This window comes from Triturus cristatus, chromosome 3_1 (assembly GCF_964204655.1).
Source record: "Triturus cristatus chromosome 3_1, aTriCri1.1, whole genome shotgun sequence".
NCBI lineage: Eukaryota > Metazoa > Chordata > Amphibia > Caudata > Salamandridae > Triturus > Triturus cristatus.
In genome coordinates this window covers 872,954,949-872,971,032 of record NC_140583.1, presented here as the reverse complement: position 1 = coordinate 872,971,032, position 16,084 = coordinate 872,954,949, and the positions used below count along the sequence as shown (strand labels likewise).

Below are 16,084 nucleotides of genomic sequence, written 5' to 3'. Positions count from 1 at the left end.
GTTACTTTATTAGGAAAAAATAAAGCAACATAAAAAATGCATCTGCTGATCGGTGTTCTCTCTCAAACAACTGAGGCAAGATGAGTGCCTGAGACCAAGTTTATCATGACTGTTTAATGGTATAGCTTCAAAATGGGACGCATTTTACATTTTGACTTCCTTGCTAAGACTTAGCCTTAACTGATCAATGGATGGTCCTATCCCTTTGCAATTGTTTATCTTAAAGCGTTTTTTACAGGCAGTTGATAGAAATGTTCATTATAATAACGGTAGTTGATTGACACTTGGCATTGCAAAAGCAAATTCTCATTTGTTTCCCTTTCAATTCAAAGGTCCACCCAGTCCCAAGAAAGAAATCAGTACAGATGAAAAGGTATCCACGGTCAAAACTGGTAACGAACCACCGAGTCCCAAAAAGAGGAGCCTGGAGGAGTCTAATGCTTCTGAGGAACCTGCTTCAAAACAACCCAAAAATGAGAATGGAGGCGGAGATCAGTAGTATCCGAATCAAACTCCCTGGACTTTTTTTAAATACAAAGTTTTTGTTTTTCCAAGTGTTTTATGGCCATTCCTGTTTGGAAATCATTTGAAAGAAAATCTGATGAAGTCCACTTCAATATCGACCTGCAAATAAGGAAAACAAAATTTAGTTGTTTCACGTGTAGACACACTGTCCCGTTTTATAACCAATCAGGGCATTTTATATTTTAGTTATATTGTAACATTTGAGTTGTTTTTAAGCCTTCCAGTTTTTTTGGGAGATGACCCTCAAGCACTGAACCAGACAAAATCATGAAAACATTTCAAATATAATAAAATGTTCTATTTCATGGGAGCGTCTTAATTACACTAATTATAATGAATCTGTCCTACAAATATCCAGGACAATATGATTTGCTATGACCCGAAGGGATCTTTAGTATTCCTGCTTCCTTCATAAGCCACCGGATTTGGAGCACTGCTTACACATCCACGGGGCCTCATCTGTCCTCTGCTCTCCAACAATGCATTGATCCCCCGCCCCCCTTATTTTTGATCGTGGGATTTTATTTTTTTGCATCTGCCTCTGAAAGGCAAATTTTAATCATTTAAATAAAAAAAAGTAAAATGAGCAGCACCGCTCCAGTATGAATTGCACTCATTGGACCAGCCAGGTTGGGGGGGGGGGGGCGTGTCCCATGATCTTCAACCTGTCCTCCCAGAGCAACTAGGCAGAGGTGTTAAGGGTGTCTTCCTGTGGCACTTTATCTTTTTGAACCAGATTCAGCATAAGACCAGAGCCCCTCAACTCAAACTTTCTCCTGCCCATCTAAACCCAAATAAAAGTTAATCCTCAGTAGCATAATCCTTCAAATAGCATGAGCACATTGAGACACACACACTGTATATGATGATCCAAAAGGCAGCATAGCAGTGTACAGGGTTACGGACTAAAAGTCAGCAAGTGATTGGAGAGGTAGCTGGTTTGTGGACAGTTAATATATTGCGATGTAGTGCTCTTTAAAGAGAAGATTGCTTCAATTTAGAAAAGTTAAAGAATGGTCCTGCTGGATACAGGTATATGGTTCCTGGATGCGTAGCTTGAAAAGGCCTGCTGCCTTTTTTTCTGTTTACACTTCTTAGTCCCCAGTTTGATGGTTACCTGGCTGCAGGTGGGGCGAGCACCACCAGAGATGCTCCTGGATGGACTCTGTAAAGACTGTTAGTGAACTACTCTTCCTGTGCACCTCCTGCTTTACTATGGGTATCTTCTCACTATCCTATCTCACCTACTTCCACTGATACCACTACCCATCTTACCCTACTCCTCCCTGAACGAATGATTTTGTGCCTCTAACGTCAAATGTACACTCCACTCTAACTGCTCCATATCCCCCTCAATATTTTTCTGCCCCACCATCTAATACGCTTTCACACAGCCATCTATCTTCATCACTACAATTTACTAGTACCGGACTCTCCTCCACCTTCTTACCCATGTCCCCCTGACAGTCATAAGTCCACCCAGCCTCCTTTACCGATCTGTATACCTTCCATGCAATCCTTAAGTTGTGCATCCTACAGTCACCACAGCAATCCTACAATTTGTTAGGAATGACTGCCATTTATCTCCTGCAGTCTTAGACTGATCACTCAGTAGCAACTTAAGACTCCCCATAATCCATTCTCTACCCCGGACACCTGCTAAACTGCTACTGTGATCAAAGAACTCGTCAACTGCTTCTTTACCTACGGAGGACCCTCATTTTTGCAGCCACTAGCTATCCACAACTCTGACCTGGTTGGCACATGAATCAGCAGCGTGTTCATCTAACTTTAAATTATTGGGCCTCTTCAACCCATCTTTTCCAAGTCGTGTCCCTCCGTGATCAAGTCTGTTTTGGTGGTCCTGATTAAACAGTCTATCCTAGTTGCTTGGAACTACAAACTACTGGAGCCTGCTTACCTAGCCCTGGTTTGATCTGTATACCAAATATATTAGGGCTGTCGGCTGTCAAAACCTTAAAACAAGTTGACTGTTTTATGCAGCCACCATTGGCTCAACTACACCAAGCCACTCAATAACAAAAGGGACATGCACCCAGTGCACAAAACTTCCAAATAATGGCTGGCACCTTTGGCTCTTAATATTCTATATTTCTGCAGGTACTTATCTTATCCACAGCACCAAGGTCGAACATTCTAAAGCATAATAAATATTTCTCTGTACCTAGGATGACCGTTATGCAAACTAGTGCCCCCCTCTAAAACTTTAGATTTACATAGTGGATGTTGTAATTGCTGAATTGAGCCAGGACGTGGGCTAAGTTCTGGGCAGTCATTAAAAAAAAAAAAAAAAATCCATAGGGAGACTGAAGAATGTCATGGCAGCTGAATATTTTTAAACTGTGCCTACTCTAGCATATTAAGCACTCCAAACCAAAATAGAATATAAGCAAATCATCAAACACCTTTCCACATAGAACTCGATTGCAGAACATCTTTCCTATCAAGCACCACAACAATGGAGTAGCGTGCGACTTGTCAAATAATGCACCTTGGCATTGCACAGTTTGGGATTGAGTGCTAATAAGTGTGCCTACAATACAACTGGGGAATATCCACCTCTCCGGGTGTGCTACAGCCACCTATTCCTCTTGAGAGTTTAACCAGAACTAAGCCAGGCCTCCTCTCTCCACACAAAACCTGAAGCACTTAGTCATCTAAACACTTATCCTGCATAGCGGCACTCTTCATGCAATATTTACCGTAGGTGGACTTCTCTCAGTTAATGAAAGCCACCCCTTTACCTGAATGAGTGCCACATTAAAAAGTTCAATTTGGACTTGCCTTTTGCTTTACAGCCAACAACTGTGTTCAAGAAAGTGCAGTTAGTAAACTAGAATAATAGTGACCTAGGCTCTCATCAGCCCAAACATATTGAAACTGTAATCTTTGACTCGTATCTCTAAAGCCAATGGCTGCCCAAGGCCTTCGATATAGTAGTTCTCCTCCAAGCCTCTTGGTGCCAGCTGTATCACTGAAACACTCTGGTTCACTTCTCGTTGTAAAATAAGAGGGAAAACTAGCTGCCTTGGAGGAAAAGGCACAGGTGGAACGAGCAATCTGTTCTATCACCGAACAGAATCTAGAAAGCAACCATCAAGAAAGGAAAGATCCCACTCTAAAAAGTCTGTAACAGTTCAGGCAAATTATTTTTTTTGGGATCTTTTTTATTCTTGCTTAAATCTATAACCTGGCCTGCACCAGCTGCTATCCACAGCTCTGCTACAATGTTTAATTTTAAAAGCTAATATTGACTCCTTAAAAATAGGCAGTGGCCAGCTTGCCATTCTCACCAATGTGTTCCTACCACCACAGTCAAAACCCTGTTCTTTTTACTTGTTTGTCTACCAACTAATTTCTGTAAGCAGTCACTGCAGGCCCTTCAAATAATATTTTCGCATCCTCTCCTGTAATACCTGCCAAAGCAATCCTCCATTTACAACAAATTTCCCCAGCCATCTAGAAACAAGTAGATGCCAAAGAATCAAGGAGGTAAACCAGTCTGACCTTGCAAACTACAAACTTTCATACGGAAGACATGTTTCTCCATACTGAAAAAGCAATTTCTACTCGGATCTCTCTTTCTTAAACAAATTCAGGTTCTCACAAACAGATAAAATTCCGACCTAGTAAAGGCACCAAATCAGAAATGGTTCATATCTGCTACACACTGAAGAAAACAGTTAATGGAGTCACTGCCCTCCTACTTAATCTGATCAGTCTTCAAAACTGTTCATCAACAAGTAGTTCAAAGATTAAGAATTACAGAAATGCTTGGTCTACTCCTTAATTGGATTAACTCTAATAGAACCTAAACTGTCATATTATTGCATCATTCGTTCTTGGATGAAACTTGACAGCTGTCACCCCTTTAATTCAATAATTTTCTGGCCCCACACAGGGGTTCGCCCCAGCTTACTTGTTACAACTTCACTCTTGCAGTTGGAACCATTGGCGTTTTCTAAGTGCAGTAATCAGTGTGACCAACATACAGGAGTATATGACACAAGCTTGGGAGTGGCGTAGGTAAAAATGCAACAGTCTTTCCCAGTAAGCGGAATAAGTGAAATGAGAAGACTGCTTTGAATGAGGGATCCTCATATAGAACAACCAAAGTTTTAACTGTGAGTGTAGGCTTAGTATGATTCCATCCTAAGGGGGAGGGGCACAGAATATTCTGCTTGCTCTTACTATCAGAAGTTTTGTTAGCACTTTCTTTCCCATAATCTGCTGGTGTCCTCTAAGGAAAGACAACCAAAAATCTAGTAAGCTGAACTTAAGGGTATGTATTTAATAATGCACATAAAAATTAACCTTTTGATAGCGTGCCCCCCCCCCCCCCCCACCTGGTGCTTTGTAAAATAAATGGTTACAGTAATTGATCCTCAAGGAAACAAGCAAATTAGGCAGTGAAAAGGCTGGAAATGCCAACAAAACCGGACCTTCTGCCTCCCTGTCATTCACAGCAAATCAAAGAATATCCACTGCGATTGGCAATGCAGTTTGACTGCGCAGTTTGACTGCCCGTGCATGGACATAAGCCAAGCTTCCAGGAATGAGGCATGTTTGAGTTCTCCAAATAGACCGATGGCACATGTGACAATTATTTTGCTCACGTTAAGAAATGATATAATAAATTGGCACTACTATTAAAACTGTTGCTTTAAAAAAAAAAAAAAATCATCAATGGAGTAGTAACTACTACTTGCAGTTGGAACAATGCTTGAGGACTGTATGCTCTCACTACTCAAGTAGGAGTGATCCAAAACCAATATCATCACTTGTGGAGCATGGCAAAATATACCACCGTCTTCAGGAGGTTGGACTGCCACTAACCACCTCAATCAAAAGTGAAAAATGTGTGTTCATCGACTGACTTCTCAGTCCAAACTTGGTTCAACCGTGTGACCAAATGTGCTTGGTACTCTATGGATATTTCACCATACCTTCCCTCACCTGAGCATAGGCTTCTATGGTTCTTGTGCTGCCCAGTCTCTACTATGCCAATGAGCTCTACATTTGACTGCCTAAGCATCTAATGACACATTAGCCAAACAAGCTCTAGAGTAGGTATTGGCCACACTACTCCTACCCTCAAAGATACTGGCCACCAGTGGCGAGAGGAATCTCCTTCAAATGCATTGGATTTTCTAAGCAGGTAACCAATGGGACACACACACCAAATATTGCATATCTACAGTTTGCAGTCAGAGAAGAAACCTCATGCTTTATTATCCCCCTCCACCCACACTTCTCCTTTACAGACATGCAAGTCTGGAAATCCCACCTGCAGATAAATTGTTACTCAGATTGCAGTTATGCAAATATGACTGATCTCAGGCTACAAGATTGGATGTGTGCGCACACAATGCAATTCGATCGCTCACTTTCGAATTGCCTCAAGGGTAAGGTGCTCCTACATACTTTGCCAGTGACCTATCTGGACAACAACCAAAAATTGGAGGTAGGCCAAGAGCAGTAAAGCTGAGCCCGTAATAGAATGAACAACAGATGTGCTAGTACTGCTACTGTTTAACCCTCAGGTCAATTTGTGAGGACACATTTTGAAGTAGAACAAAATGCGTGAAAATTTCTTTTTTTGATTTAATCGATCAATTTAATTATATCAAACTTTATCGTCCTTCCATAAGACAAAATACAACAAAAGAATTACAAATCACATGAATGAAACATCATACGTGAAATAGACAAACACTTTTCAAACATACATTTCAACCATTCTAGACAGAACACTCTTCTTTGCTCCAAACATACTGGTACTGTTAAAACATTCACACAACTCTATCAATCTTGTGGAGAAAAAGCTAAACACTTAATATTCTGTTTTGTCAGACCACAGATAGTATCGATGAAATAGTGACTCTCAATATTGTTTGATTTTAAACCATTTCCAAATTCTTGTGGTCACTCAACAAGGTCTACGCGTTTCGAGAACCCTTGATTTAGAGGGTCTCATCAGGACCTGTGAATTGAAATAAAAAAACCTTAAGTAACAAAGGGGCGTGCAGTTTCCTCTCAATGCACACTACAAAAACTCAGTGTTGCCTTAATTACCTCTGACAAGTGAAGAGAAGATCAGCCGATCTAATCCAAAAAGACTGAAAAAATAGAGGACAAGGCACTAAGCTATGGGGATAGAATACAAATTCTGGTGATAAAAACAAATAGAAAAAGTGTTAAGAACATCTGCTCATTCAACGTGACCTATCTGGAGCAATCCTCCAAAAGAGTGGCAACATACTTGACCAACTAAAAACTATTTTAGGATAACTAAGGTTAAGAAAGCAGTACACAAATGCTACAATACAATATCTCAAATCTGCTTCTCCGCCACTCCTCATCTGGGTGCAATGCATGCACCTGACAAATAATTTGTCCTCTAGATCAAGCACAGGCATTCAGATTCAAACCAGAATAGCCTCTGACTGGAGCTCACAGGAAGAATGCTACTCATTGCTGACCAAACTTGTTGAAAGGTGGTTTACTATGTACCTGCACTTGCGTCCCTTAACCCCTTCAGTGCCCATGACGAGCTGGACTCGTCATGGGCCGCGGTGGCGCTGTGCCCATGACGAGTCCAGCTCGTCATAGACCCCGCCCGCTAATACAACGGCCGGCACAGGGCGGGGAAAGGGGCGGGCACTGAAGGGGTTAATTCTGAGGCCTCCATCTACTTTTGATCAAATGTTCTCCATCATGGCCTCCTTCCGAATATTTGTGAACAAATGACTATCTCTTTAAGCAAGCCAGGTTTTCCTCTGCCAGAGTACACTGCTTTGGCCAATGATCAAAAAGCACATATTTCAACATTTTTAGAATGTTATGCTCCTCAATTTTCTTTTGACCTTTGCATTTTTGGATGCAGTTTTCCTGAACGGATTCACAAAGGCTTTCCTGTTTTAAATATTAGTCACATTGACTGCAATACTCATTGTTTAATCTCTACAGTCATTCTGTAAAAGGTTCTCTTGGATATTTTCTGGTGAACACACTATTGTTTAAAGATGGAGAAAGAATCTGCTCAGGAGAAATCTTGACAAAAACTGGTGTGCTGCCACCACCACCACCCCCGCTCACAAAGGTATAGGAAATGTGAGGCATGAAAAATGTTCACCAATTGAGGTTAATTTTGAGGATTATATATCAGGTCTCTACTTCACAGGTATCCAAGACTACAGTATTCTCTGTTAAAGCTCTCCACAACATGAGGAATCTTTCAACGCCAAGGCACTATAAGTGAGTTTCACAAAGACAAGTCCTCAAAATCACCAATGTTGATCTGGTTATCTGCTTCCTTTCAGAGGCCAACTGAAATTGCCTCCGATACCACTCAAAAAGCTTGCTTCATGTGAAATTCTGCACTGCACAATAACATTTTACCCAGAAAATAATCACAACATCTGAATCCCCAGATTTTCTGAATTGATCACTGCTGAAATTCTGCATTGATAACATCACTACTTTTAAGGAGGTGACCGGGAAAGCCACAAAGGCAATACCTTAGCCCAAACTTCAGTATACAGCGAGCCACCCAGACTTTGGTTGCCTTCATGCTAGGCTTAATGGAAGCAATAATGTAAATGTACCTTACTCAGCCAGAATGAAATCAGCAACTTGTGGTATAAACCATTCCAAGTGTATATTGGGATGGTGTCTTGGATATGGAAGAAGTATCCAGCATGTACATAGTTTTTGATACTAAATAGCCAGGAGACTAATATAGTGAGAAGGAATACTTGGAGACATCTTCCACTATAGCTACCGCCACCATACTGTTGGAAAAATATGCTCAGTTGTTGTGGGGGTCGGTATAGGGGTTAACTGATGATCATCTCATGGACATAATGCAAGAGCTCAAGGACCTGCCCAGCGAAGGCCTACTAGTATCTGTCTAGGTGGTCTATTGCTCTATGGTTAATGCTTTGGTATTTGTATGCATTGTCTCATTTTAAAGGCAGCCTTTTTTGTGGATCTCATGCAAATGACACCAGAAATACAGATAAAGGAACACGGAAGAGCTGACAATATGTTGTAAAGACGACATCACCACCAGCAAGTTTGACACCCTTATGTAGCACCAGAACACTCAAACCTATTGGAGAGAATGATAGATGACCACCACCTGCCTCGGATGAGAAGCACCCTGCGACAACTAAACAGTGACTTCTTTGCCCATCCCTGCTCTGGTAGAGGAACAATGCACAACACGACAAGGGTATTGACTATTACAAGAAATGCCTGCAATCCAGGATTCAAATCGCCATCATTCGTCGTAGTACTTACAAACTCCAAACAATCCCAAGTAGACAATTCCATCAAGGAAGCTTGTCTGTTACAACAGTATTAGGTGATCGGACCAGAACCAAGTCATCAAAACAACAAAACAAAAAACCTAAAACTAAATAACTAAAATAATTTAAAAGTATTAACATTTATCATTGGGGAAAAAACAAAGGTTAAAGTTAAGTAATTGTTACCTTTGGTTACAACATCATTAGTGTATATTTTTATAGTTTCTAAACTGCGCTCTGTAAAACTTAAATTGGCTGTTTTTATTTTTTTTTTATTATAAAAAAGGATATTAGAATGACATGCATGAAAAAAGTGTGTTAATAAAGGTTTCAGGATTTGCGCATAGACTAAGGTATTCAATATGAATGAATTCAGTGAAGATTCCCATTGTGGAGATCTGGGTCTACAAGTTACTTGTCCTACAAGCTCTTTCAAACCAGAAACTCCAGTAACTGTAAATTGGTGGCCTAAAAGTTAGGCATTTAAACTACTCCAAGATTTTCAAATCTTTTTTCTATGCATGTCCACCCTATATCAGAAACCCAACTTTATAAGGGCAGCTACCAATATATCATGATAGATCATAATAGCTGCCAGCCATCTGAGATCATAGGCTAAGTGAGCATCACAGGTGAGATGACTGATAAGTTACTGTAGTAACTTGAGCTCTTATATTTCTAGTCCTCCCCCTTCATATGGCCTTGCAATTGTCCCTCTACTCAAGTAATCTTATGCATAGCATTTTCAGAGACATAAGAAAATACTGATTCGAGGAAAGCTGCACAGACATCTTGATTACAAGGCAAAGCTTTATATGTGATGCAAATGGTCTAGCTCATATACTTACCGATTTCTTTCTGTGAAACTTGTATGAAGCTGGTAAATCGTATCTGAGTTCTGTAATAAAAAATTCTTAAAGTTCATTTATATTTGACATACCCTAACTTAGTTTAAAATCTTCCTGAGAAAACATGCACAGCAAAAGATCAGCATTTGCCTGTATTTTTGCAGCCACATTTTAAACAAAGATAGGTTTTGCATCTTCCTCTATCACCCTGCACAGATCTCAGAATTACAACATTTCGGGGTAAAGATTAATTAACATACTTGACATCCATAAAAGCATGTACATTACTACTTCGTGCATAGCCCCAGAAATACATGTTTACTTTTTTTTAGGTACCTAATGCAGGTGTCTCAACTTGTATAAAGACATGCATCAGATGTTCGCCATTCACCACTACAACAAATATATTTCCCGGAGATGATCTTTCCCCCCCCCCCCCACCCCCCTCCTTTAACTGTTATTATATAGTGCTTGGAGAAGCCTCCTTGTCGAGTGACAATAACTTAAGTACTCGCAGTAAACCTGCTACTCCTATTATTAATGGCCATATAATGAGATTTCCACATAATACACATGTTCATAATGCCAGGTAGGTCTCCTACTCACCCCCCCCCCGAGCCATTACCTTTTTCTGAGAGTTCACACATGGTGAGTATTGCTCTGCTTTGCCACTTCTCCACCCAGCGGGTAGTGCTTCCCTCCTTAGTCCATCCCCCGCCCCCAATGCCTGGCAGATATTCTTTCCACCCATTATCTTGCAGCCCGCAGGTATTTCAACCCTCTCCTGGCAGGTAACTCTCCCTTTCATAGTGTCAACATTACCACATCCAGGTGCAATGATCATCTCTCTGATTTAGTGCTTCCTACACGCATGGACCCCACTGTTTCTCAACACTTCAATGAAAACCGTTCCTCCTTGCCACAGTTTCTCCTAGACCGATATTGCCTGAGTCACCCAGTACTCCATATGACATGACGGCCTCTTAACCCGAAGAGATAGATATACTGCCACTCAATACCAGTGCCTCCTCAAGACATGTATTGTCTCTTCGCACCTCTGTGCAGCAGTCATCACCACCTTCCCATATATTGCCCTCCCATCTCTGAGACTGGTACCGCCTCCTCAACCAAGTAAAGATTGACTGCCAATTCTCAGTCATTCAATCCGCATCACCTACATTCCATTTGAATCCATAACATGGCACTTGCATTTCCCACCACTAATCTATCGGACCGTCTCACCTCATACTGGCTGCTTTTTACTCCCTACACATAGGGTAGGCATAATCTGTAGCTGCTCCTGCTTAGGCATTACTTTCCAAAGTCACCTCACATACAACAGTCAACACCTCCATTAAAGATCTAGGGCTTACTGTGTAATATGCAAAATTTAATTTGTGGACTGTGACCCTCGAAGCCGTTGCGTAACACCTATGATTTTTTTCCAGCAACCAGAATATGTGCTACGGCAACAGCCTAACAGACTTAAATCGCAATGAGACAAAAGTACACCAAAGCAGTTGTGATCTGAAAGACATTTAAGCTCCACAAGAATAGTGTGATGACAATAATGAGCATTGTGCGAATGAAAACAGAAAATGGATTGTTAAAACTATATATTAAAAACAAATGCCCGAGTATAGTTCTAAGCAGAAACAAAACGCACGTTGGCAAAAGAAATTCAAAATGAAAATGACCTTCAAATTAAGAAAAATTTCGAAAACTGAGTTATGATCAACTTCTTATCCTACGCCAGCTATTAAAAGAACTCAAAAGGCAAAAACGTTAGTTATAAGATAAGCATAGAAAAGATTGTGGAAACAATAGTATTGTGGTATGATCAGGACAAGAATCTTCCCAGCTAGACAAACCTATCTGACTTCAGAAAACATTCATTAATGCCTCACAGATTTCATTCTAGAATCACTTTTCAGAACAAAACTGAGACCTGTAAAACAAGCATTTGCAATGCAATAGGTCTCGCATTTTCAAAGCTTTGACCTATTAGTATTGTAAATGAAAATGCCTTTTATTATTGCAGGTTTTTTAAACTCATAAAAAAAAGGCATTGTCATTTATAATGCCAGTAGCTCAAAATCTCGCAAATGCAAGACCTATTGCATTGTAAATGCTTGTTTTTGATGGTTGACACACCTTCTGATGCACGACAGAAGTTACAACAATGAAACATATTTCGGCGGCACAAACTTTCATTGCATCACAAACGCAATAAAATACAAGCAGGAAGTAACAGTCAAACGTGGGATGAAAGGGGGCGCAGATCTCATTTAAAGCAGTCCAGGCGTGGGAAGTTGCTACCCGGCCCCCTTTTCCACTCCTTGGTGCTGTCCGGTTCAGGCAGGTGGGGGTGCCGGAGACAAAAGCCCACAGACCACAAAAGTGTGAACTCTTGAGTTTCCCACAGCACTCCGAGTTCACACTGTAAAATAAAAGCATCAGGCAGTGATTTTGAGAGCCAAGGGCGGAGCAGGCTGAGAATAAACCACAAGAGATGGCGTGCAGAGCGGAAGGGCCCTGGCACAGCACAGTTACAATAACTAAGTTATTGCCCTTGCTTAGGTGTCCATGGCACCCTTGCTGCCACTGTTTGCCAAGGATCACAGAATTGGTATGATAAGGTACGAAGGTTTAGTTTAAGGTTGGAAAAGTATCAACCCAAACAAAGTGTTGACTCTGAAGAGCAGACTGCACACAAAATAGTTCGATTGTATTTGTGCATTCATTTAAGGGTGACCCTTCATTGAAGCTGAGGAATGGCTGGCGCCATTTTAGAGCGATCACCGCGTTTACATGCAAGCATTCTTTGGTGAGTTCGGCTGCTCAAATACCTAGGCTATAGTTGAGTGGACTGCAAATCCCAAACTGACTGATCACCACGGTTGTTCTGCCGCATGTCATTACTAAAATCTGCAGTATTGATAACTTCAGGTACGGAAAAACCATATCGGCAGTGCTTTAAATGGGAAATAATAAGTGCAGGCACTCATTAAAATAAGGTAGAGGTGTGGGCGGAGCGAGGGGCGGGGCTGAGGGCAAGATATGATGGTACATAATGGCTTCTATACCAGTTGCAGCACATATCAAAATACATGAAATGCGTTTATGTAAACGAAACCGGTTAACTCATTACAAACAAGGAAGTTAACCACGGGACCAAAGTGAAGGTGATGGTGGGGGGAAAAATGCTACCGCCGGCCACAGCTAGCAATGCATGTGTGCGCGCAGCAGTAATCACACCATATGGCGCCTCTGCTTAAGCGCGCGCGCATGCACTGCAAGCTGTGACCGGCGGTAGCATTTTTTGAAGCCCTTACTTAAAGTCTCGCCAGACCAGTGCAAGCGCTGGGTCAGGCGTTACTGTAATGATATCTCACTGCACAGATTTAACTCCTTGTACTTTGGTTATGGTTAACCAGTTTATTTATAGGTACCACCCATGAAAAAACAGCTTGGCATTAACCATATATGTGAATCTGCAGGTCTGGTATGGTGAACCTATTCACTCCCACCCATGCAAATCAAAGAATGAGCTGGTGAGAGAATGAATTTGCTTAGAATGAGATACAAGACCTGCTCTTGAACAAAGTTGTTCCTTGGCTTTTTTGTAATTATAATCTGGGATGGAACAAAGAAAGAATCTGTGCAATATGTTAAAAGTCAGAACAAAGACAAATGCAACATCCGCCTTACATGCACTATTAGTAAAATAAAGTGAATCTTTTGGAAAATGTCATATATGTGGAGGATGGAAATATAAAACCGTCTTTGTTTAGAAAGGAAACTGATCAACAATATTCTGCCCATAGAGAGGTATGATAAAAGCTACAAATGGGGAATGCTGTAAATAAATTATTCAACCCATTTTGAGACCGAAAATAATTTCAATTAAACAAAGGTTTGATTTCAAATTGAAGGGTAACAAATAATGGCAAGCACAATATCGCCTAATAAACACAAGCTGCTAAAGATAGTGGGAAGAAAGTAAAAATGATAACATTTAATAGGGAAATTTGAACATTTATGATAATCTTCAGAGGAAATTGGAATATAGCGTGTCATGAACCTGATCCCCGGAAAAATCATAAGCCCTTGTTGTGTTTTGGAAATTAAAAGGGTGTCGTCGGCAAACATTAACAGGGGTATCGGGACACCATTTAACTTAGGAGGATCTGTAGGCAAGTCCTTATAATAATCAATTACCCTGTTAATGTACAACGTAAACAATGTCGGAGCCAAGACACATCCTTGTCTTACTCCTCTCAGAGTTGGAAATTTATCGGTGGCCTGGCCTTGCTCCCCCACCGAAACTGCGCAAAATTATTATCGTGGATTCTAATTAAAAAAGCGAGGAGTTCCAGTGGCATGCCTTGCTCCTGAAGAACTCGCCACATCCTTGTACGCGGTACTAAGTCGAAGGCCGATTTCAGATCGACAAAGGCCGCGTATAGGGTGCCTCCTCCGAGAACTACCCACTTCCAATAAATAGTAGTAAATCTAAAAACCTGGTCCACAGTACTCGTGAATGGGCGAAAGCCAGCTTGCAGTGGTGACATAACCTCAGCGTCGTCTATCCAATTCTGGATCCTGAACAGCACGAGCCTAGCCACCACCTTCTGAATACAGGCTATCAGGCTAATTGGCCTGTAGTTTGCGGGATCAGCAATAAGTGGTCTCCTATGCCAATTTGTTCAGGGCAGCCCAAATGTATCACCATTCTAATGGATCAAAGATTCATTTGAGGTCCACAGATTGAAGTCACTGGGAGTTTCATCCAGTGGTCTAAGTAATTTCCATACAATAATTGCAATAGTACAGCCTAGTATCAAACCATTTTGATTAGTGTGTTACGCCTAGCAGTAAATTATAAATTTGATTTGCTAATATTTTACTCTTTCTTTCTTAAGTCTTTATTTCGACTACATGTCATAAAAGACAACATATTTAAAAAATAAAAACACAGCATCAATTCCATAGTACATTAATATAATGTATAAATAATTATTTTAACTGATATACTGCAAGATCAAAAGGATGTTCTTGTAAGTTCTACTGGGTTGATCCCATCTACTGTTTGTTCCATGCACGTCAATTAAAATCATAAGTATTTTATATTGAGGTTAAACACACTAAAAATAAAACAAAATTTACAATACATTTATAATGATTAGACAGTCAAAATTTAAAACAAGATTAAACTGGTGGGGTATTCACTATTTTTAGTTTGTTCCTACGGATTGCCCACATCCAGTTAAAAAATTTGGCCACGGCAGTTACTAAACTCTCGGTACAGTCCGTTCTTAAAATCCTTAGCGCATCTGTTCCTCTTTTGATGCCTTTCTGAATGCATATTGGCCTGAGCCACTTATAACGTGGGAAGTAATACTCAGGGCATATAAAGAGGACGTGAGCTAAGCTTTCTGGTTGAGTAGTACAGAAAGGGCACAAAACACCATTACTGGTTGACCATTTGCTAGTAAATGTATTGATTGGGAGAGTTCCCACCCTGTACTGGTGGAACAGTTTCCTATCCTCAGGAATGGTAATGACATCCCAATATAGTTCGTAGGCCGGTATATGTTTGTGCTCCAAGAAATCCCTAGTGGTTGAAGGAGCAATACACTTCTGGAAATCTCTGTGAGTTACCATGGCCCAATAGAGCTCCTTTAGGGTCTTGCGTGACGGGAAAGTATTTTGTAATGGGTTATCCCATAGGTCCCTCAGACCCATAGCTTTATAGATCAACCTAACGTCTCTGAACCAAGGTATTCTACTTCCTGTGTCCATATCTCTGGTTTCTAATAGAGCCTGAGCATAGTGAGAGAGTTCTGGGGTAACCCAGATCCTCCGCCAGTATGCAATCGGTCTAAATCGTGCAACGTCCTCAATTCTCTGACAGCCCAAATCTAAGTATAGGGGTATCAGCGGTGTAGATGGGGGAAGCCTCACCAGGCCCCTCATGAACTTATTTTGGGCAGTTGTCAGGGCCGAGATATTAAAAGGCCCCCACAGTTCAGCCCCGTATAATACAGAAGCCCGTATTTTAGAATCATATATTTTTAGGGCTGGAGCTATTGGTTGTGTTGCCGAGGATCGTAGTTCTCTTAAGAGCACTCCTGCCAGCTGTGCATGTTTTGTGGATAAGTAATTCATATGGGGTTTCCATTCCAGTCTTGACCCCAAAGTCATTCCAAGATAGGTAAAAGATTGGGTCTGCTCAAGGAGCTCTCCATTCATTAGTGCCCTTCCTTGCACAATCTTATGCCTGTGCCTGACCATGAATTTTGTTTTAGATACATTGATGATTAAGCCGTAGTCTGTACAGAAAGCCTCAAAACACCTAATTGCTCTCTGGAGCCC

General features: G+C 41.0%; 2 protein-coding genes across 4 annotated transcripts in view; one reads left to right on the top strand and one right to left on the bottom strand.

Moving 5' to 3' along the window:
• Window positions 1-830, top strand: part of SSB (small RNA binding exonuclease protection factor La) — an 80,446-nt gene extending 79,616 nt beyond the window's left edge. For both annotated transcript variants that reach the window (XM_085645346.1, XM_085645345.1), the window contains exon 12: window positions 333-830. In XM_085645346.1, coding sequence (XP_085501472.1) covers window positions 333-499 — 167 coding nt within the window. In that variant the 3' untranslated portion in view covers window positions 500-830. The remainder of the gene's footprint in view (window positions 1-332) is intronic.
• METTL5 (methyltransferase 5, N6-adenosine) overlaps window positions 488-16,084 on the bottom strand; it is a 107,239-nt gene continuing 91,642 nt past the window's right edge. The window contains exons 7-8 of one of the 2 annotated variants that reach the window (XR_014978926.1): window positions 9,707-9,799; window positions 488-624 (exon numbers count right to left, since the gene is read on the bottom strand). Coding sequence is in view for 1 of the 2 variants with exons in the window: in XM_085645347.1 (XP_085501473.1) it covers window positions 583-624; window positions 9,707-9,756 (92 nt within the window). In the remaining variant the exon portion in view is untranslated. The remainder of the gene's footprint in view (window positions 625-9,706; window positions 9,800-16,084) is intronic. The other variant, XM_085645347.1, reaches the window with a different exon arrangement.